At 39.2% G+C, this 21350-nt stretch overlaps 1 protein-coding gene and 1 pseudogene across 1 annotated transcript; both read right to left on the bottom strand.

Moving 5' to 3' along the window:
• Positions 1-5625: 5625 nt before the first annotated feature.
• Positions 5626-8910, bottom strand: LOC119778216 (GTPase IMAP family member 8-like). The gene is made up of 6 exons (XM_038277365.1): positions 8757-8910; positions 8345-8640; positions 7307-8026; positions 7082-7215; positions 6265-6943; positions 5626-6159 (listed from the first exon to the last, which is right to left on the bottom strand). The coding sequence occupies exons 1-6, from the start codon at positions 8777-8779 to the stop codon at positions 5981-5983; spliced, it is 2031 nt and encodes a 676-aa protein (XP_038133293.1). The 5' UTR covers positions 8780-8910; the 3' UTR covers positions 5626-5980.
• LOC119778214 lies at positions 8888-20211 on the bottom strand (annotated as a pseudogene).
• Between the last annotated feature and the right edge of the window lie 1139 nt (positions 20212-21350).

The raw sequence follows: 21350 nt of genomic DNA, 5'->3' as shown, positions 1-21350 counted from the left end.
AAGATTTTGGAGGAATATTGTGGGGGTTTTATTTATAAGAAGATTTTTTTACAAGGTTCAAGTTGTAATACTGTTGGTCATTTAGACAAAATGTACTATTCTTGCTCAAGCAATGTTCTGTAGCACTAACAGAACATTGCAAAAGAAACATTTCACCAAGCATCCTTCCTCTAATAGTTTACTCCCTTCCCTCTGTTTCTCAACACTTCTAAAGTGATTATTTTATAGATACCAGCGGTAAACGCCATTGGGCTTTATAGCTTCTGTGTAAATGCAGTAACATCTGGACATAGAAACAAAAATGGGACAACTTTACAGGAAATATTAGTCACATTGATGGAGCAGTATTACAAACCACTCGCATCAAGAAGTCACAATAAGGTAGAGAGACCATCAGTCATGCTTTCCAATGAATAACAAAGTGAATTTGGTACTTGTTCAGACATACACCTTAGCAGCTGAAAACAGCAAACTATACGACCAAGAAAACACCAGTTTGTTTTATATTGTATACTGTATGTAGTCTGAAATCTGCATGGGCAGCCTTTAGCTGTTGATTTAACTACTGTCAGAGAAAACATCTAATTTGTTTCGCTTGTTTTTAATTTCACAATCTGGGCAACTATTGACTGTGGATTCCAAAATTCCTGTGAACTTTTCCTATCTTACTGTAGCTCTGGATCTCTGAGGCTCTTCTCATGTTAACATGGGCCTTTTATCATCCCTTTAGATTAAGTCTCTTGTGCCTAAATATTCATTTTAGATGGAAGGCCATGTTTTTTTTTTGTCAATTTCTTTATATTTGTAAATGATGGATTAAACAGAGCTTTTTGAGCTGACCAGAGCTTGGTGTAGGTTATCATAAACTAACCCAGGTTTATCCCTGTCCTGTCTTCTCTATTCATCCATCTTCTTTAGGCTCTAATTCTATCACTGAGAATAAAATCTAAAATATCATAACATATTTGGTGTTGGGTCTATATCCAAAATCCATTTATGAAATGTATGGTTTTAACGTGAAACATATGATAATGATAATGAAGTTTAGATATATTTTAATAAGGAACAGCTATCTTTAAATTTCTTATATTCAAAAGTAGGCTAAAGTTCTAGTGACAGGAGCGTTATGGTAAGTTGCACAAGATTTTAAAAGATTGCCATGGTTACGTTACATTGATATGTTTGCATATGATGTGATGCGAAACATATCAATGTAATGATAGGATATCACAAGGCATCAGTCTTGTTTCCCTCAGTGTGGTGTCCTGCAAGCTATGGAAACAAAACATGTTTATATACTGGTTGACTAACAGGATTATTTGGATTATTCAAGATTATTGCTGTCCTACAAAACATATGTATGTTCATATCCAGACAACAGAAAAGTGTGGTGCTAAAAGTCTGGATCATAGCGTGCTGATCAGATGACTGACATGGCCTACAGCAGGGCTCGTAAAGCCACAAAAAAGGGAACTGAATGGGCAAAGCACAAAATTTGTTTATTGATTAGTTCTTCAATAACAACACATGTTTTATGTACAGAGACATCAGGACTGTCAAGAATTATAACACCAGTCTCACACCGAATATTAATCGCTGCAAAAATCAAAATATATAAAATCTATGCAAACACAGCTACAGTGCTGTTGCGCTAAGTGTGGCCATGCAGGTCAATTAAATGATTCTGAAGAATTAAAGTTTGGCCACATTTCCATGCCGAGCATCAGGTAATATACAAACCAAACAGAAAAAGTCAAGAACCAGGCTGGAAAATCGAATGAAAACAAGACCTTAAAATAGAAATAGTGGAGAGAAGACAATGAAATGGAATAGTATTAACAAGTTTTGCACAAGAACTTTCAGAAATAATGTGAACCCATGTGAACTTCTTTCCTCTTGAGCACCGTCTCTATAGCCAGAGCAAGTGATTTTTTGCAGCATGCACACACCACAACTCTATGCCAACTTAGTTAGCCTAAGAGTAGTGATAAGCAGAACAACCATTACCATGCTTCTTCTGACACCTCAAACAACGAACAAACAAACTCTAAAAGCCTGACCATCCTCCAATGCTGTCCTATTGGTGAAGCAACAGCTTGGTGTGGTTGAAGGCTAGCTGATAACATCTGAATAAGCTGATCTACAGCAAATCTACAATCCAGTCAATCCTCCCATAAGCCTCATATCAAACATTAGGGGGAAAAAAAATTGCATTGCTAATAAACACAAACAGGGATAAAGCATCAAGGTAAAACATAAATGAATTTATCTATATATTTATTTACTTAGGCTGTAGAGAAAAATAAGGGAATTAAGAGAGTACTTGTTTGAAGTGGGGATAGCCAAGAAAGATACAGTGCTGTGAAAACCTGTTTGACCTCTTCCTAAGTTCTATTTTTTGTCACGATTAGGTTAGAATATCATAATGAACATTAGTCAAAGTAAACAGCTTTCAGTTTCTAATTTAAGCTATTTTTTATTCTTAAACAGTTTTTCTTAATTACTGTATAATGTATTTTAATCTGAAAAACTCACACAAAAAGAAAAAGACAATAAGAAGAATTTTATTAAAGGGGTCATAGAATGATTCTATAGGGTATTTGGTGCTGGTCCTTAAGGTCTCTGAATAGAGTGTGTAACATTGGTTTGGCTGAAAATGGCATATTTGCTGTTCTATAAGGCCTAATGCAAGCCTGGTTAAAAGCCCTAGAATGAAACGACAGGTTTTTGTTTCTTTTATGGTATGCTAATAATTATTTAGATGAGCTGTGTGCTGATTGGTTGGTTTAAAACAAGTGAAGCTGCTGAGCAAAGGCGCATCATAGCAACAAGCCCTCACTTACTGAAACACCAAATTGTTGATCTATATTGTAGGGTGACCAGACATCCTGGACATGTCCTTCTTTTCATACCTAAAAAAAAATCAGAGGGGAATTTCAAAATTGTCCAGGATTTTGGTCGATTCCGGGGCTGGTTCAGGAACCCCGGCGGACGGGGGCAGGGAGCCAGCGGTGGACGGAGCGACCAAACCCGAACTGGTGACGGTAACCTGGACATTGGTCGCCCTGTGCTTCGGGGGGAAGCACAGCATATCGAAGAAGATAGATGTCCAGCTTGATAAACACAGGTTTGCATAAACCTGTCCATGATGAGCAAGCATGAAGCAACAGTAGAAAGGAAAAACTCCCCTTTGGGAAGAAACATCTGGCAGAACCAAGCTCAACATGGCAGTATTCTGTTGGACTGGTTGAGATGTGACGGGGAATACAGTAAAAGTCCGGGAGGGAAGAGACTGAAGAAGCACCATGGAAAAGCCAGATTTAGCTTAGCTACAATGGTGGAGAAGGGGATGGAGGTGGGTTGAATTGGGGTCATCAAAATCAGCAACCACTGCTTTGTGCTTGGCTGAGTAGCAGGCTGAGTCGTGGATTTAAAGACTTTTAAAGATGAGCTCTGGATGTTGATAAGGCTTCGTGGAGGTGTACTTCAAAGCTGATCTTTTATGCTATTCCACATTGTTCAAAGAACAATAGTGGTGAACCCTATTGCAGGAGCTTTCTGCATCGTGTTCTCTTATGGGCTGTACCATAAACTTAAATAAATTGTTTAAAAGGGTATCAATTTCAAATGCAGTTCATTTTATTTAATATTTGTCCCTTTAACAACTAATAAAAAGTATTTTTTGACCAACAATAATATGAATTTCTTTTATAATGAACTATTTGGAGTTGGTGGACTGGGGACTTTTTTTCCACATTTGAAGGTGATTTCAGGGATAACAACAAAGAATAATGAAAATGTAGTTTCAAATGCAGTCATGGCAAAAGAATACACTCCTGTTAAATATGCATTTATATGCTCCAAAATAATTTTAATTAAACCTCATGAACAAATCTTCACTCCACGGATAAAACCAAGTCTTGAGACAAGACAAATGTTAGAAAACTAAGTACATACACAAAATCTTTGAAAAAAAACTTTTTGAAATAATTGATCCATAAAGGTAAAAGAAAAACAGCAAACATGCTCATTAGTTTTTTGACATATGTGTCCATATAATAATGCAAAGCTAGAATATAAATAGCAATTGACTCATGACGAATGAATCTATAAAGGGTGTAAAGCAGGTGTTTTTCTGACGGTCAACGGAAAAACTTGCAATGTTGCAAAGTTCTGTCAATGACAACAGGATGCTGTTTATGATTATGAAGTTAACTAAATAGGCCAAAGCAATTGTGCAACAAGCAGAAAAATAGCTGAAGTGGTTTTGCTTGACCTCATTTACTAAAATTCACAGGAAGTTGCTGATTGAACTTTAGATGAAAAAAGATGAAGTGATAATCTATGTGGAATTTTTTTTTTAGTCCTTCATGTTGCTTTTCTTAGTTCCTGTTATGTTTGAAACTTTCACAATTTTAATATTTTTCTATATAGTGAAAGTTGACCAGAGGTTCTTAATCCAACTTTGAAATTTATTTTTTTAAATATACATATGATCTAATACACTCCAACTATTTAAGTATTGCTCATTACTTAAACACATAACAGTATCTATAGGAGGACACCTTAAATAGGCTGGTTTTAAATTCTGTTAGTTTGTACAATAAAAAAAATTAAACATTAAATATAAACATTTCTTTCAACAACACTTTGCGTCATAGCCATAGAGATCAGTGGTTATAGCCTGCAACACACATTTCAGCGCGACGCGGCGCCAGACAAAGAAAGCGACGGGGTGTCTCGGACCATGGATTCCAAAGGGAAAAATGGAAGTTAGTTGATGAGAACAGAGGATTCAAAGAACAATTGCTTTCATTATCATTGCAGGATTGCCTGCATTTTCGCTTTTTAAGAGGTTGTCAAAAAAATAACAGTCGTTTTGAGAGGCATTTCCAGGGAAGGCATGCTAAATATGCAGCTGATCATAAAGTTGGGAGTGAGAGAAAAAGTGAAATTGCAGATCTTATGGATAAATTAGTGGACACAAAGATAGATTTAAGAAGTGGATTGCATCTCCAAACTTCACTACTGCTGCTAATTTTGTTGCAAGCATGTAAAACCGTTTACAGATCTGAGTGTTACTAGGTAAGTGATTGTTCCAGGAAAAAATGACAGGGAATAAGCTCTGAGGCGTCAATGCCCTTAGGGGAAAGCAACCTCAATTACAAGACCAGGACTTTAAATATGTGCCCTTAGGTAAGGCAAGGCAAATTTATTTGTATAGCACAATTCAGTACAAAGACAATGCAAAGTGCTTTACATTATTAAAATACAGGAAAATAAAACAGAATCAAAGCAAGTAGGAAATTAAAGAAAAAATAATAATAATAAAAAAAACAGAAACAGAAACAAAAAGGAATATTAAAAACAGTTCGACTAAAGAAAATATGTTTTAGTTGAACTGTTTAACTAGAACAGTCAAAGGCAATCCTAAACAAATGTGTTTTTAGTCTTGATTTAAAGGAACTCAGGCTTTCCGTACTTTTACAGTTTTTTGGAAGTTTGTTCCAGATAAGTGGAGCATAGGAAGCTGCTTCTCCATGTTTAGTTCTGGTTCTAGGTATGCAGAGCAGGCTGGAGCCAGAAGACCTGAGTGGTCTGGAGGGTTGATACACTGATAGCAAGTCTGTGATGTATTTAGGTGCTAAGCCATTCACAGATTTATAGACTAACAGAAGTATTTTAAAGTCTATTCTCTGAGATACAGAGAGCCAGTGTAAAGACTTTAAAACTGGGGTGATGTGCTCTACTTTCTTGGTCTTAGTGAGAACAAGGGCAGGTGTTTGTATCAACACGGGTGTTGTGTACCACCAAGCGAATATATCTTTATAATGCATCCTTTGTGGTACTCTAGCTTCCATCCTTTTTTTCTACTGCAGCTTCTGAAAGTTCCTGTGTATCGTTGAAGGATTGGAGAACATGTTTAGAGGATTGTCTTTATTCTCTAGTGAGAATTAACTCATCTTTGCAGAAATTTTATCTATTGAAGATCTTCATTAGATTTATCCATATAACTGACTGAGGAAGACATGCTGCCAATCCCAGAGCTGGTCTCAGACTGTCTCAGTGTGTGTGATAGCCAGTCAGCAACAATGTTATAACTTTTTAGATGATTAATCTCTGAAAAGCTCCCAGATTCTAAGGCATCATCTCCACTCACTGAAACAGAACAAAATAAACTGTTATTCTAAAAACAAACAAACATGGATTTAGTCTAGAATTTGTAGAAACTCAGAGATTAATGCTTCATCATTTCAAACCTACTGTCTGGAATAGCTCTTCCATCCTTGCTTTCTGCCATCTCCATAGATGGCTCTGTTTGTTCCTCTGGTTCCTTTGCTAAAGCTTTTGTCATTTTGTGAATCAGGTCCTGCTCCCGTCTGTTCCACTCCTCTTCTGTCAACATGCGTTGTTTTGCTTGCCAAGGTAGAAACTGAAATGTCCTCCTTTTTACTTCAGTTGTGAAGCATCCTTTGTTTTGTTTTACCATACTGATGATTTTTTCGAACAGTTCTTTGACTTGAATGGGATCAAAATAAAAACTTTTGAGTATGTGGAATCTGTTCCCACACTTCTCCAGAAGCTCCTGGAGCTCTTTGCCCTCACTGGCAATGTAGCGCTCTACAGGGAGGCCATTGAGCCAATTGCCCCAGGTAAACAGCACCATGCAGTGTCTCCAAACTCTCTCTGTTAATGGCTTTAGGACCTCCACCAGAGCTATGAGATCTTTCTGGGTGAAAGCTCTGGAGACTGGAACAACCAAGAGAAAAACATGAGGTCCAGGAGAACACATGGAGACACTGCGGAGAACTTCCTCCTTAATCCAGTCAGGTGGTGCAGGGTCAGCGAACCAGCCTGGTGTTTCAACCACTGAGACATTTACTCCATGAAAGTCTCCTTCATGTTTCACACATGCTGCATATGTTCTCTGATCTTCATAGTTCTGAAAAAAAAAAAAAACAACAACAAAAAAAAAACAGGAAATACATGTTGGACGTGCTGAACTCAGGTGAATATCAATTCTGGATGTTAGAATGTATGAAATGTTTTTTTTTTTTTCTTAATCAGCATGACAGTTCACCTTTTCCAACCAAGTTCTCACAGAGGTTCTATTGAATTCCTCCTTGAAAAGGATCAGATTTCCTGCATTACTCTTTCCTGAACATTTCTGTCCAACCAGAACAATCCTGATGTCAGTCAGTGGATCTCTCTCAGCTGGAAAACACACAAAAGAGCCGAATTGTTTTTGATTCTGAAACATTCATTTTACATGGTTGTATCATAAACCTTTATAAAACCTGCTTACTTTCATAAATCTCTTTCAGAATTCTTGACTGTGTATCATTAATCCTCATCAACTGTTTGGCTTTTTTGTCTCCAGCCTTAATTTTGGCATCTATCTGTGATGCCTGGTGCAGGTCCACTTCGTAATGAGGAGTTTCATTTCCTGCCCACATCTCTTCAATCTTCTCAATGAGCTCCTTTACCTGCATCTTATCACTATGGTCCTTGTTGTTCAGCACATGATACCGATTCCCACACTTGTTCACCAACCACTGCAGACCTTCATCACTCTCTATATACTGCTCCATAGTCTTCACTCCTAACCAGTCGCCAACAGTAAACAGGACAAGTGTGTGTCTCCAGATTTCTTCTCTAAACAGCCCCATGTGTTCCTGCACAGATCTCAGATATGATGAATCAAAGTTGATTATTGGAGGAATAAGCAGCAGCACAGCATGTGGTCCTGGAAAACACAGATTCACACTGTTCTCTATTTCTAGTTTGTCTATTTCACTTGTGTCCTGAAGGGTGTGGATGTCAAGCCATCCAGGAGAATCAACCACTCTGAGGACCTGTTTTTCAACCAAATTGTGCCTTATTTCACTGCGTGTTGTCAATCTTCCAACTCTTTCATTAACACCAAATGCATTTTTTCCTAGAATAGTGTTTCCTGTTGAGCTCTTGCCGGCAAAGGATTCACCAATCATCAATATTCTCAAATGGCTAGGAGGGCCTTTTCCACCTAAATCAGAAAAACAAGGCAATAATTTATCTATTTAGCATAAGGTGGAGAAAAACATCAAACATTTATCAAAGCAAAAACAGTTCTTAGTTTATTGGTGTTTATAAGAATATAATTTACATATAATAGAATATAATTTGTGAACCTTTGGATTTTTAAAAATTGCTCCTATGTCTTTGTTATTTTACGAACAATTACATTTTAGCAAAAACATTTCCAAAAATTGATTATTAAATCAAGTGTTTCGTATGTCAAACTCCCAGATTTGTTTGCAGAAAAAATAAGCACTTTAGCCTGATAAAAATAAACATGTATTACCTTCAATCAGTAGCCTCAGGTTTCTTCTTTGTTTCTGAACTTCATCAAACCTTTTTGAGGCTTTTTGAACGAAATCTTTCAGTCTCTCTCTCAGAGCATTTCCATGATATTCATCAACAGAACAGTGTCTGCCCATGTTTTGTTCAATTATTGCCTCAATTTTCTCTAAAAGCATCTCTACTTGATCTCTATCTTCTCTTTTGCTGATGTTGAGGACATGTCTTCTGTTTCCACATTGCTGAAGGATCCACTGCAAAACTTGGCTTTCTCTGATTTTTGATTCTATGGTTTCATCACTACATGGAGTAACAGCAGTGAACAGCATGATAATGTGACTGAAAACATCTGTATTAAAAAGTTCCAGGTGCTCCTTTAGAGATTGTTCGACTAGATGAAATATATGTAAACCCACCGGAATGACAAGAAGAAAGACATGAGGTCCTGGTGGACACAGATAGATGCTCCTCTGGATTTCTATTTGATCCAGTTTGGGAGTTTCTTCTCTTGAATAAATCCAACACCAGCCTGGAGTATCAACCACTGTTACTCGTCTGCCGAATACTTCCTGCTGTCCCACTTCACTTTCAGCTGTCCTTCTGCTGGTGTCAAAAACATTGTCACCAAGGATTATATTTCCAGCTGAGCTTTTACCACTGGAAAGGTCACCGAATCTTCCTCCTATCAGCACAATCCTTAGTTCTGTCACAGGTTGACTCAGGGCTGTTAAGAAGAGTAGGGCTTTATTTTTCACACCGTTTACAAGCATCTACATTGTTTAGCCCATTACAGCACATGCTTTCTAATTTAACTATACATTTCTATTAGAACAATGATGAAAATAATTATTAGCAATGTTTCCACAAATAAACCTACTATTGTAGGGAAATCTGGAAAAGCAGAGGGAGCCATTTTGTTTTGAATCTCGAGTACAGTAGAGTCAAATTCTCTGAATTCAACATATTTGTCCACTAAAATAAGAGTTTATCAGATTATAATTCGTAAGGGATAAAGAGAAAGTTTCAGTAAATGATCTCTGACCTGGGTTGGAAATATCAGCTGAAGAAGCCATTTTATTGGATTCGCTCTGTCGACTTTCCTCTTGGCGCCTGTTCCAACACAATAATTTCTAAATGAAAGTAAATGGAGCAGAAGGAATGTTATTGGGATCAAAGGTAGGATGGCATAGTCAAACAAGGTCAGACACTGCCATCTGCTGGATAACTAATATAAGTAAAACTATTGAGTTAAACGGTTGATTTTAGAAAAATATAATTATATTATATTTCTATTATTATATATTATATTCAAATTCTTGACAGAAAATATAATGTTCACAGCATATGTGACGCATCAAGATCCATTTGGTATCAACCTCAAACTAGAGAGAAACAACCCTGATAACCTTTGACTCCCTGAATTAAAAAAGCTAAAAGCTTTGTCATTAATTGGCTGCTGCTCATTGCAGTTATTCAGTGGCAGCCTTAATTTGGTCTCCTATAAATATGAATCTGCCTTAGGAGGTGTAAGAATACAAGTTAGATGTTTTTTAATTCTAAAGAAGTAAATTATAAATTATATTATTGTTATTATATTTTTTTTTTCTTGAAAAGCCTGGTTTTTCTCTTTCAACACATAATGTATTCTCGTTCAGTAGTTGCTACAAAAAAAAGGGGAGATCCTGAAAGTTCAGGAAATTGGCAAGAATGTATATTCCTCTGCAGCCTGTCCCAGGTGGACAACAAAATTTGTTTCTTTTGTTTATTCTTTTCAGTAGTAAGTCAGTGCAGAGCAAAATTGCCCCCTTCAGCTGGAACTGATGCAGTGCACCTGTCAGCTCCCATAGGTGCGCCCAGCTCGTGACCTGACCTGTGTTAAGGAAACTAACAATGGCTTCAATCATCCAGGAAGAGATACCACATAGGCACACATTTCCTCTTTGGACTGGCAATAGTCTCCACCTGCTGCAAACACCACATGGCGTGCTGAGAAAAAAAAATAGGAATAAGCATTTTAAAATTAGTGAAAAGACTGCACAACTTTAGAATGTTGCCTCTTGAAATGTTTACAGAACAAACTGTTTACAGCGAATACATTCTTTATCCAACTTTACTCAATATCAGCAAAAAAAAGAAAAAGACTTGAAGCCCCAATGCTCAATCCTAAACAATTTCTCAAACTTGTTTTATTCGTGCCCTGCTTATTTATATATGTCTGTTTCTGTTTTGAAGTCTGATAATAAAGGCAGGAGACAGAGAGGTCCCACCAAAGTTGACCAGGGACATTAAGGGAGTATAATTCTTCATCTGGGTCCACTCTCCGCTTCTGCAGAAAAGTAACTGTGTTTGGGTTGCTTAATTTCTAGGACAATAAGGGGATATTATCATTTAACCCTAACAGTCAGATTTGTGGGGCCTGTCATGGTGGCATCCCTGAACCTGGTGGTGGACACCGTCAGTAAGGGAAGATGTCAAGCTGAAGTCTCATCAAGCCTCGCTGGCTTGTTAGACTCCTGAAGTAGAAAGCATGTATCACGAGACCAATCGTGTCACTGCCCGGGTGGTTTCCAAGACAAAAACTTAGGCCTGGGTGGAGTTTGGAGAAGCCATGGTGAAAGAGTATTGGCTGGGCTCAAAGTGATACTGGTGGAAGATGAGCTCGGGTGCTTGGGGATGGATTTGTTCATAAACCCAGGTGAGAAGGCTTCCGAGGAGGATGAGATCTGGCCTGAGAGTTCTCAATGTTGTAGGGCTGTCTTGGCGGACACGCCTCTGCAATATCACATGGAGGTCTGGGACAGTGCCCCTGGCTTAGCATACCAGGCTGGTAGTTCCCCTGCATAAGGAAGGGGATGGGATGGTGTATTCTAATAAGGATCACACTTCTTATCCTATAACTTGTGTTCAGGAGGAGCAGTGCTGTTTTCCTCCTGGCCGTGGAACTTCTATATTCACTGCAGGGTTTTTGAGGATTCTTTCACAAATAGGTCTATATGTTTTCAACCATGTCCCACGTGTTTCCTGTGGGGGGCGCCTCGGAAATATGGCGACCTTTACTAAGGGCCATAAAGTCTCTATAAAAGCGAAACAGGAGTTTTTTTCCACATTAAGTTAGTTTTGTTTGCAGTGCATGTTGGACTCCGACAGGGCGGCCCTCTGTCCCTGTTCATAACCTCTTTGGAAATGATTTCTAGGCACAGCCAAGACCCAGGTGGGGTCTGGTTTGGGGACCAGCAGATCTCTTTCCTGATATGGTTTTGCTGGCTCCCTCCTGCCAATACCAACAACACGCACTGGGGTGGTGCACTGCTAAGTGTGAAGTGGCCAGGATGAGAATCAGCTCCTCCAAGTTCAAGGTAATTGTTCTTGACAGCTTGTCCCCTGCAGGTTGGAAGAGAGTTCCTTCCTCAAGTGGAGGAGTTGAAGTATCTTGTGGTCCTGTTTACCAGTGAGGGGAGAATGGAGCGGGAGTTTGATATATGGATTTGTGTGGATGCTGTTTTAGTGCAAATGCTGCACTGGTCTGTTGTGGTAAACAGAGAGCTGAACAATAAAGCAGAGCTCTCAATTTACCAGTTGGTCTATGTTCCTACCCTAACATATGATCATGAAATCTGGATCATGACCAAAAAAAAAAAGATCCTGAATACAAGCGGCTAAAATTAGCTTTCTCGAACAGGGTGGCTAAGAACTCCCTTAAAGAGTGAGTAAAGAGCTTGGTAATTTTTGGAGTTACTATGACCAAAGTTGCTTCTCTGCTAGATTGAAAGAAGTCATCTTTTTCGGATGCCTCCTGAAAACCTCCCAGAGGAGGTGTTCCAGGTATGCCCACCAGGAGGAGGTCCAGGGGATGACCCAGGACACGCTGGAGCTACTATGTTAGCTGGCTTAGGAATGCCTCAGGCTTCCCAGAGTGGAGATGAAGAAAGTGTCTGTAGAGAGGGAAGTCTGAGGCCTGCTGCTGAGACTGCTGCCCCTGCAACCCAGTCCTGGATGAAGAGGAACACGAGGAGTACAATTACCTCCAGTACAAGCAGCCTCTGGTGAGTGGCATTTTGCAAAGTCCAACTGGGGGCAAAAGGAGACAACGGCAGACAGTTAAGAACATAAACTTAGGTGTTCAACATATAGAAATTAACTAAGGACAACCTAACCATTTTGAATAAGGTATGAGAAAGGTATAGCATCTAAACAATAATCACTCTGTTTTTAGCTATAAGCTTTAAAGAAGAAGCCATTCAAAATGGCCCTTCTCCTGGGCGTGCTTTTTTTAAAACTCTGACTCCACCATTTCACTGAATTACAGGCTGAGAACAGGGGATGACACTTCTCTGTAGATCTCAATGTCCATAAATCATGACAGAAATAATATTTTAATACAAAGATTGATGTTTAAAAAGAGAATTGTAGGGGACCAGTCAAGGGCCCATCAAGGAAAGTTGGGGAATTCTAAATGGCTACTGCTGTATCAACAAGGAAAGTTTTAAACCTGTTTTAAGTTTTAATTTTCCTTAGACCTCCAGCTGTAGCATTTTGGTTCAGCTGAAGGCTTTTAACTGAAGTGTTTATAGACTTACTGACCATAAAGAATCATAATAGTACAGCATTGAAGTAACAATTGCAAGGCCTAGTTTCTCAGCACTGGACAAGATATTTCTAATTTTTGTAATATTCAGGAGGTGGAAAAAAGGAAAATCTAGACATGTTTGATAAGGGACTCAAATAACAAATAAACAAAAATAACACCTATAACACCAAGGTGCTGAGATAAATTTAATCTCATTCAAATGAAGTGAAAGACTAATCAGATTCTTTTTTACATCTTCGCTTTTGTCTACATTAGAAAGCAGAAAGTGAAGAGTCATCTAGGTAACCCTGGAAGTTGAGGAAGGTTTATCATTAACATGAACAAATTAAAATGTCAAACAAATGATATTTAAAACAGAGCGGTTATTTTCCCCTAATTCCAACATAATTTGAAAGTAGTTTTTCTAAACGATTATTGTGATAGACTATATCAAATGCAGACCTAACATCTAACAGAACAAGTACAGATACAAGTCCATTAGCTGAGGTAATAAGAATATCATTAGTGACTTTCACCAGAGTTGTTTCAGTGCTATGATGGGCTCTAAAACCTGATTGAAACTCTTTAAAATGTTCATTATGTCGTAAATGTTCACTTATGTAGAAATTAGTTTCTCAAGAATTTTAGATAAGAAGGGAAGATTAGATATAAGTCCATAATTGATCAGGTCATCTGGGTGAAGAGACGATTTCTTAAGTAAAGGTTAAGTAAAGCTACCATAAAAGGCTGTGGTACAAATCCTTGTAACAGGGATAGATTAATCACATTTAAATTGAGGAGGAAATATATGAGGGACAGAAAAAGCCATGAATCATTATGTCACACTTTCATACATATAATGTATTTCTCACATACACACTCTGCTTTCATAAACCCATGTCCTTCCACATATAAACATATATTCTATACTGTAATTTCCCTCTGGATTATTAAAGTATGTCTGCTTCTGATTCTGATATTCTCTTCCCCCACATATATTTGTACTCGTACATATAGAGATTAATTTTCTCTTATATGTATATTCTCCTCTCACATGGTGAGCTGCTCAGTGGCGCAGAGGGTAGCACAGCTGCCTTGCAACAAAAAGTTACAGGTTTTTGTTGCAAGTTACAAAAAGTTACAGGTTTGATTCCTGGCACGAGGTCCTTCTGCATAGAGTTTGTACACTCACCAGCCACTTTATTAGGTACCCCATGCTAGTAACGGGTTGGACCCCCTTTTGCCTTCAGAACTGCCTCAATTCTTCGTGGCATAGATTCAACAAGGTGCTGGAAGCATTCCTCCGGGAGTTTGGTCCATATTGACATGATGGCATCACACAGTTGCCGCAGATTTGTCGGCTGCACATCCATGATGCGAATCTCCCGTTCCACTACATCCCAAAGATGCTCTATTGGATTGAGATCTAGTGACTGTGGAGGCCATTTGAGTACAGTGAACTCATTGTCATGTTCAAGAAACCAGTCTGATATGATTCCAGCTTTATGACATGGCACATTATCCTGCTGAAAGTAGCCATCAGAAGTTGGGTACATTGTGGTCATAAAGGGATGGACATGGTCAGCAACAATACTCAAGTAGGCTGTGGCGTTGCAACGATGCTCAATTGGTACCAAGGGGCCCAAAGAGTGCCAAGAAAATATTCCCCACACCATGACACCACCACCACCAGCCTGAACCGTTGATGCAAGGCAGGATGGATCCATGCTTTCATGTTGTAGACGCCAAATTCTGACCCTACCATCTGAATGTCGCAGCAGAAATCGAGACTCATCAGACCAGGCAACGTTTTTCCAATCTTCTATTGTCCAATTTCGATGAGCTTGTGCAAATTGTAGCCTCAGTTTACTGTTCTTAGCTGAAAGGAGTGGCACCCGGTGTGGTCTTCTGCTGCTGTAGCCCATCTGCCTCAAAGTTCAATGTACTGTGCGTTCAGAGATGCTCTTCTGCCCACCTTGGTTGTAACGGGTGGTTATTTGAGTCACTGTTGCCCTTCTATCAGCTCGAACCAGTCTGGCCATTCTCCTCTGACCTCTGGCATCAACAAGGCATTTCCGCCCACAGAACTGCCGCTCACTGGATGTTTTTTCTTTTTCGGACCATTCTCTGTAAACCCTAGAGATGGTTGTGCGTGAAAATCCCAGTAGATCAGCAGTTTCTGAAATACTCAGACCAGCCCTTCTGGCACCAACAATCATGCCACGTTCAAAGTCACTCAAATCACCTTTCTTCCTCATACTGATGCTCGGTTTGAGCTGCGGGAGATTGTCTTGATCATTTCTACATGCCTAAATGCACTGAGTTGCCGCCATGTGATTGGCTGCTTAGAAATTAAGTGTTTATAAGAAGTTGGACAGGTGTACCTAATAAAGCGGCCGGTGAGTGTATGTTCTCCTTAGCATGCATGGGTCTTCTCTTCCTCCCATAGTACAAAAACATAACTGTTAGGTTAATTGCCTTCTCTAAATTCTCTTTAGTTGTGTGTGTATGAATGTTTGTTTGTCTCTGTGTTGCTATGCAATGGACTTGCGACCTGTTCAGGGTGTACCTCGCCTCTTGCCATTAACAGCTGGAGATAGGCACCAGCAACCCTGCTTGGGATAAGCGTGACAGAAAATGAATGGATCCACTCACATCCGTAATTCTCCTCTTACATCCATATTTTCTGCTCTCACATGCACTCATATCCACTCTCAATTGTAAACACACCTCTCTCAAATGCATACATTCTTCTCTCAGATACATATATACAATATTTAAAATTAAATAATCGACGTATTGTTTTACAAAGGAATTTATTACTGTAACAGGAAGTGATTACGTATTACTGTATATCAGGAGATGCACTGCAAAACTATTATTAGTCTTAGTCATGTTTTAGTCATTACAATATGTTTTAGTTTTAGTCAAATCCAGTTTGGTCGACTAACACTCAAAAAGATTTTGGTCTAGTTTTAGACAGCTTTGTGTTTCAATTCATAAAACAGCCAACCTTTACAATTATGAATAACAACAAGATTCTTTACCAGACTGACAGCTCTTGCCTAGATACCACGATTGCTGGAATTGTTGTATCTGATATTCCAGCAATTTCGTTTTGTACAGAAGTGTCTCACAAAAGTTGTAAAAATAGCAGATCTAGTTCAACATTATCACTCTGGCTTTGGATTTCCCCTTTGGACAATGTTGCTGCTCAGCATCGGCTGGCGCCTGCTGCGCTTGCTCTCCAGGAGATCTGGGGGAGGCGCCCGATGCAAGCTGGGGACTAACCTCCCGTTTGGATTCAGCTCTTTTGCCTGTGAACGGACTGAAGTTTGAATCACAGATTTGCCCAGAGCTGACAAGCAGCCCTGCGCTCCTGTTTGTTCAAATAAATGCTTTGAACTTTCCCACTGCCTGTCTCGTCTCGAATGGGTCTAACATTCTGAGATTATTACACAAAGTAGAATTAAATTTATAGGGGGCTAATATATAAGAGAAAACACAGAGAACCTATATAATTGCCTCATAATGCCATAGCAATCTGGACCTAAACTTCAAGAATAAGTTAACTAAAATGGTGAAATATTCAAAGGAAACAGAGAAAATGTTTTAATGACATATCTGAGTAGATAGAAACAAAAACTATGAGATAGCATTATTTAAAGATCTATACCTTTTCACCAGGGTATTTATACAAAAATAAACAGCATGCAATGAAATGTTTGCTTTGGCTATAATTTAGGTGCCTAATGGTCGAAATTAAAGAAGGTTTAGCATCACCTCCAGAGTGGGGCCCAGGTGACCCATGTCCGGGCGAGGAAACACTTGGTCCATTGTTCCTGCTCATCATAAGAGGTCTTTAGGTTGCTCTTTGTCTGAATTCATCTTCAAATACACTTCTGTACTAAAAATATATTTTACAATTGAATAACTTTAGTGCCATAGAGGTAGAAAACATTTTCATACTTAAAAAAAAATTAAACCAATTCAGACAATGGTGGTGCAAAAAAACCAAGAAAAAGTTCTTGATACCAATTATTTATGGAACTTTGTGGGTAAAATTATTAGAACTGAAATGTGGTCAAAAACATTTGCGCAGTATTGTAGCCCATATCCTCTGAAGTGTGGATATATAAACACTGTCCTGTCCCTGGAATCTTATCACTTTATTTATAAAAGACAGCAGGTGATTCATTATCAAAATTTTTTAAAGCTTTTATGGTTATAGGTAATATTTCACAAATCAAGACAAATCAGATTAGCCTTTGTCACTGTGAAATGAAAAAAAAGAAGTTGACCCAAAGGCACCATATTTCTGCATAATGACTAACATTCCTCCATAAAAAGTAAGTAAAACTAGGACACATCATTTGGATGGAAAATGTCAAAAATTACGAAACCATTTGTTGATATGTGTAACAACAGTTTTATCCTCTACCAGCATGGACTACAGCTGATGTCAATAGGTGCATTAACTATTCATGGAAAGAGATACTGGGAAAAATACCGGACGGAAGAACAAAAAAATAAAATACAGGTGGAAGTTGTATCTTACCTTTACATCTCTCTCCAGTATTGGCTTGAATTATAATATCAGAGCCCACTCTTTGTCCCTCATCTATTTAATCTTCATCAAGCTGTTCTCTCTCTGTACTAAATGAAATTTTGTTTCGTATACACTGTATACAAAATGACAATAAAAGTTGCCTAAGTAAAGTCTCCATTGAAGCATAGACGGAAACACTTTTGGTGCAGCTCTCCGTCAGTCTCTCCATTTTTATATATTAATACGCATTCAGGACATCCTTTATTTGTCCTTCTTTAAAATGCTCCAGAGCCATGTATCCATAATTTGCAAAGTCAAGAAAAACCCCAAACCCTAGTGAAGTTAAGCAATGGAGAAACACTTTCATACCAAGTCCAGAGTTTGGTTTTGAATTGCTAAATAAATATGGACATTCACTGGCAGCTGCCAGAGCCAGACCATGGGATTGGGAAGTGATTCCTTGAATGCAAAAATTGAAGTCCAGAAGAATCTCTTCTTTCTAAAGACTTTGTAAATTACTGAAGAGGATATTTGAGTATGATGGGAAGTTGTAGAGGGTACCTGTTTGCTTAGATCAAGTTTAAGAATAATGGGGAAAAGGTGATGGGCTGCAGAGTCTTGGAAATGCTTTGATTCTTCACAATGATTTTTATTTTGAGAAAAATGTCTGGGTAAACCTCTTCTTAACATTACGCACTGTTATTTTGCTCACCCCACCTCTTTCAGTTGGTATTTGAAAAGACTACCATAATTGCTGTTAGTCCGCTGACTTTTTACAGATGGTAGGGACAAATGTTTATTGGGAAACAAAAATACTAAAAGAAAAGGGAAAGTTGGAGAGTCATAATAACAAAGAAGCAGGCACAACGGAGAGGAACTGCATTTCTATTCTTGGAAATGTCACATACACAGTCACTACTTATTTACTGTGAAGTCAGACATGCATCATTTGGCCCCGTGACCCTTAAGGCATCTATTACTCTGTAGATATAGACACAACTAGAGAACAGCTGGTCAACAATGCAAAAAATTTTTCTCAGACTGAGAAATGCAGTGAGTTTAAAAGAGTTCAAATGCAGTCTGATTCAGGACCGTTTCCTGTTGTTTTCAACATTAATTATATGCATCTGGAAATATATCAGCTCCTATGGAATCTAGTCAAAGAAAATGTATGTCCTGTATTTGTTTTGCCCCTTTTGGATTCCAAACGAAAAGATGCAGATATGTTGTATATCTCTGTGTTGCCCTGTGACAGACTAACAACCTCTCCAGGGTATATCCTGCCTTTTGCCCATACTGTAGACTCCTGCAGATGGCACCGTCCCCACCATGGCCCTGTTGGAATAATGGATGGGTGGAAGGATGAAAGTTGAGGCAATTTGCTGCTCTAAAACATACTTTATGTTGATACATTACCCAGCGGAAAGTAGATTACCATTAAAGCTATTTGTCCATATTATTTAAGCTGTCAGGATCCCAGTTTTTGTGTTTGTCTGTTTGTCTTGCCTTTTGTGTTTCTCCCTTCCACCACCAGGAGGCGCCTTGCTCCGGTTCGCCTCCTCACGCACCTGCAAGCAATTGCCTCATCACCGGACTGTTGTTAAGCTGCTGGTTGCCACTACTTCGACGCCAGAGTGTTTGCCAGTTTGGGGTACTCTAGCCAAGCCTTTTTTATTTCTGAGTCTAGTCTGAGTTTTTGCATTTTGAGTTTATGTCCTCTAGTCAAACTGAGATCACATAGAGTTTTACTGAGCACTTGTTTCTCCCTGAGACTAAACCTTGTTTGTTCTTTGCCTTTCGGCAGGAAGCCTTCCTGCAAACTGGAACTTTTTGGACCGCCTTCTCCCAAGTGGGATCAACTGAGTCTTACACTGAGCGACGGATTCCAAACAGGAGGTTTGGATCCAGCCACCTTTGAGCACACTGAGATCTCTCTGAGTAAGGAAGTCATCCTCACCACGACCCGTTCAAGTACCACAGGAAAACTGAGTTGCAACCAGTGACTATATCATTCCACTCCGAGTTCTGGGTAAACCCTGTTCCGCCCTCCACCGAATCAAACATTCTCTATAAGACCAACACACAGATTGAAGTCTAAGTGTCTCTTCTTCTCTGGAGAAGAGTGGCAGCAAATCCGGTTTCCGGCTGAGCAAAGTTCGGAGGAACTCTGCACTGAACTCAAAATACCCTTCAATGAAACCCGTTGAACTTTTATATAATGTCTCTCTGTTTGGCTTCATTGCATGTGGGTCTGAGCCTTAGAAAGAATCATGACAGAACACTCTGGTCAAACAGCTGACCCCACAGAAGCCATTCAGAGAGCCATTAATCAGTAACAAACCACCCTGTCTAGACATGATAACACCCTGGTTGAGCTAGTAAATCAACAGACTGAGTTAAACCGCCGAGTAACTGAGCTAACTGAGGCTGTACGTTTTTCCCTCCAGGCTTCGGGCCCTGCCGGAGAGCTAGCCCCGCAGCAAGCTAACCAGGTTGTTTGTCCTCCTCATTCAGAGTGTCAACTGGCTAATCTTCCCAGCTTCGATGGGGATCCCAAGAAATTTCGTGGATTTCTAATGCAATGTATCATCCAATTCAATCACGCTCCAATTATGTTCCTCCAGGATTCATCTAAGATATCATATATTATTTTATTCACTGACAGACCTTGGTTTGGGCAAAGGGCAGTGGTTCTCAAACTTTTTTGTCATTCCCACTTTGACAAGGGGGAATTTTCAAGCCCCGCCTGTCCCATCGCCCAACACAATGTAATGAATATTCAAATCTTAAATGTTCCAATTTTTTGAAGTAACAGTTAGTATCTAAATAAAAATCTAATCAAAAACAGAAGCTCAAATAAAGAAAATAAAATGCGCTGTGTAAAATTTGTATCAACTCAAAGATGAAAAAATTAAAGTGCCACTCTGCAATCTGTTAATAAAAGAAAAGAGTGAAATCATCTGGCAAGACAGGTCTATTTATCCTGCATTAGTGCTGCAATGAGCCTGTTTTGCATTGCAGTTTCTCATAACGGGGTTGCAGCTTGATCTGCCACTTAAGCTATTGTCCATATTATTTAACTGTCTGGATCCTGTTTTTGTTTTTCATTTTGATGCAGCATTTTGTTTTTATCCCTTCTCACCAGGAGGGCCTTGCTCCGGTTGCCTCTACGCACGAAGCAAATTGCCTCTCACCGATGTTGTTAAGCTGCTGTTGCCACTCCTTCGACGCCAGAGATTTTGCAGTTGTGGGTGTATCTAGCCAACGCCTTTTTTATTTCTAGTCTAGTCTGAGTTTTTGCATTTGAGTTTATGTCCTTAGTCAACTGAGATCACATAGAGTTTTCTGAGCACTTGTTTCTCCCTGGACTAAACCTTGTTTGTTCTTTGCCTTTCGGCAGGAAGCCATTCCTGAAACTGACTTTTTGGATCCCTTCTCCAATGGGATCAATGATCTACACTGACGAGGGATTCCAAAAGGAGGTTTGGATCAGCCACGTTTGAGACACTGGATCTTCTGAGTAGGAAGTCATCCTCACCACGACCCGTTCAAGTACCACAGGAAAACTGAGTTGCAACCAGTGGCTATATCATTCGACTCCGAGTTCTGGGTAAACCCTGTTCCGCCCTCCACCGAATCAAACATTCTCTAGAAGACCAACACGCAGACTGAAGTCTAAGTGTCTCTTGAGTGACATGAGTGGCAACAAATCCTCTCCTTCAAGATTGACAACTCCAATTTCCCACTTAGCCTGAACCTAACGGTCTGTCTTCCCTTCGTCTTCCAGTTTCTGGCTGGGCAAAGTTTGGAGGAACTCTGCACCGAACTCAATATACCCTTCAATGAAACCCGTTGAACTTTTATATCATGTCTCTCTGTTTGGCTTCACTGCAT

The sequence above is a fragment of the Cyprinodon tularosa genome, unplaced genomic scaffold (assembly GCF_016077235.1).
Source record: "Cyprinodon tularosa strain WSP-4 unplaced genomic scaffold, ASM1607723v1 ctg1300, whole genome shotgun sequence".
Classification (NCBI taxonomy): domain Eukaryota; kingdom Metazoa; phylum Chordata; class Actinopteri; order Cyprinodontiformes; family Cyprinodontidae; genus Cyprinodon; species Cyprinodon tularosa.
This window is presented reverse-complemented; position numbering and strand designations above follow the sequence as displayed.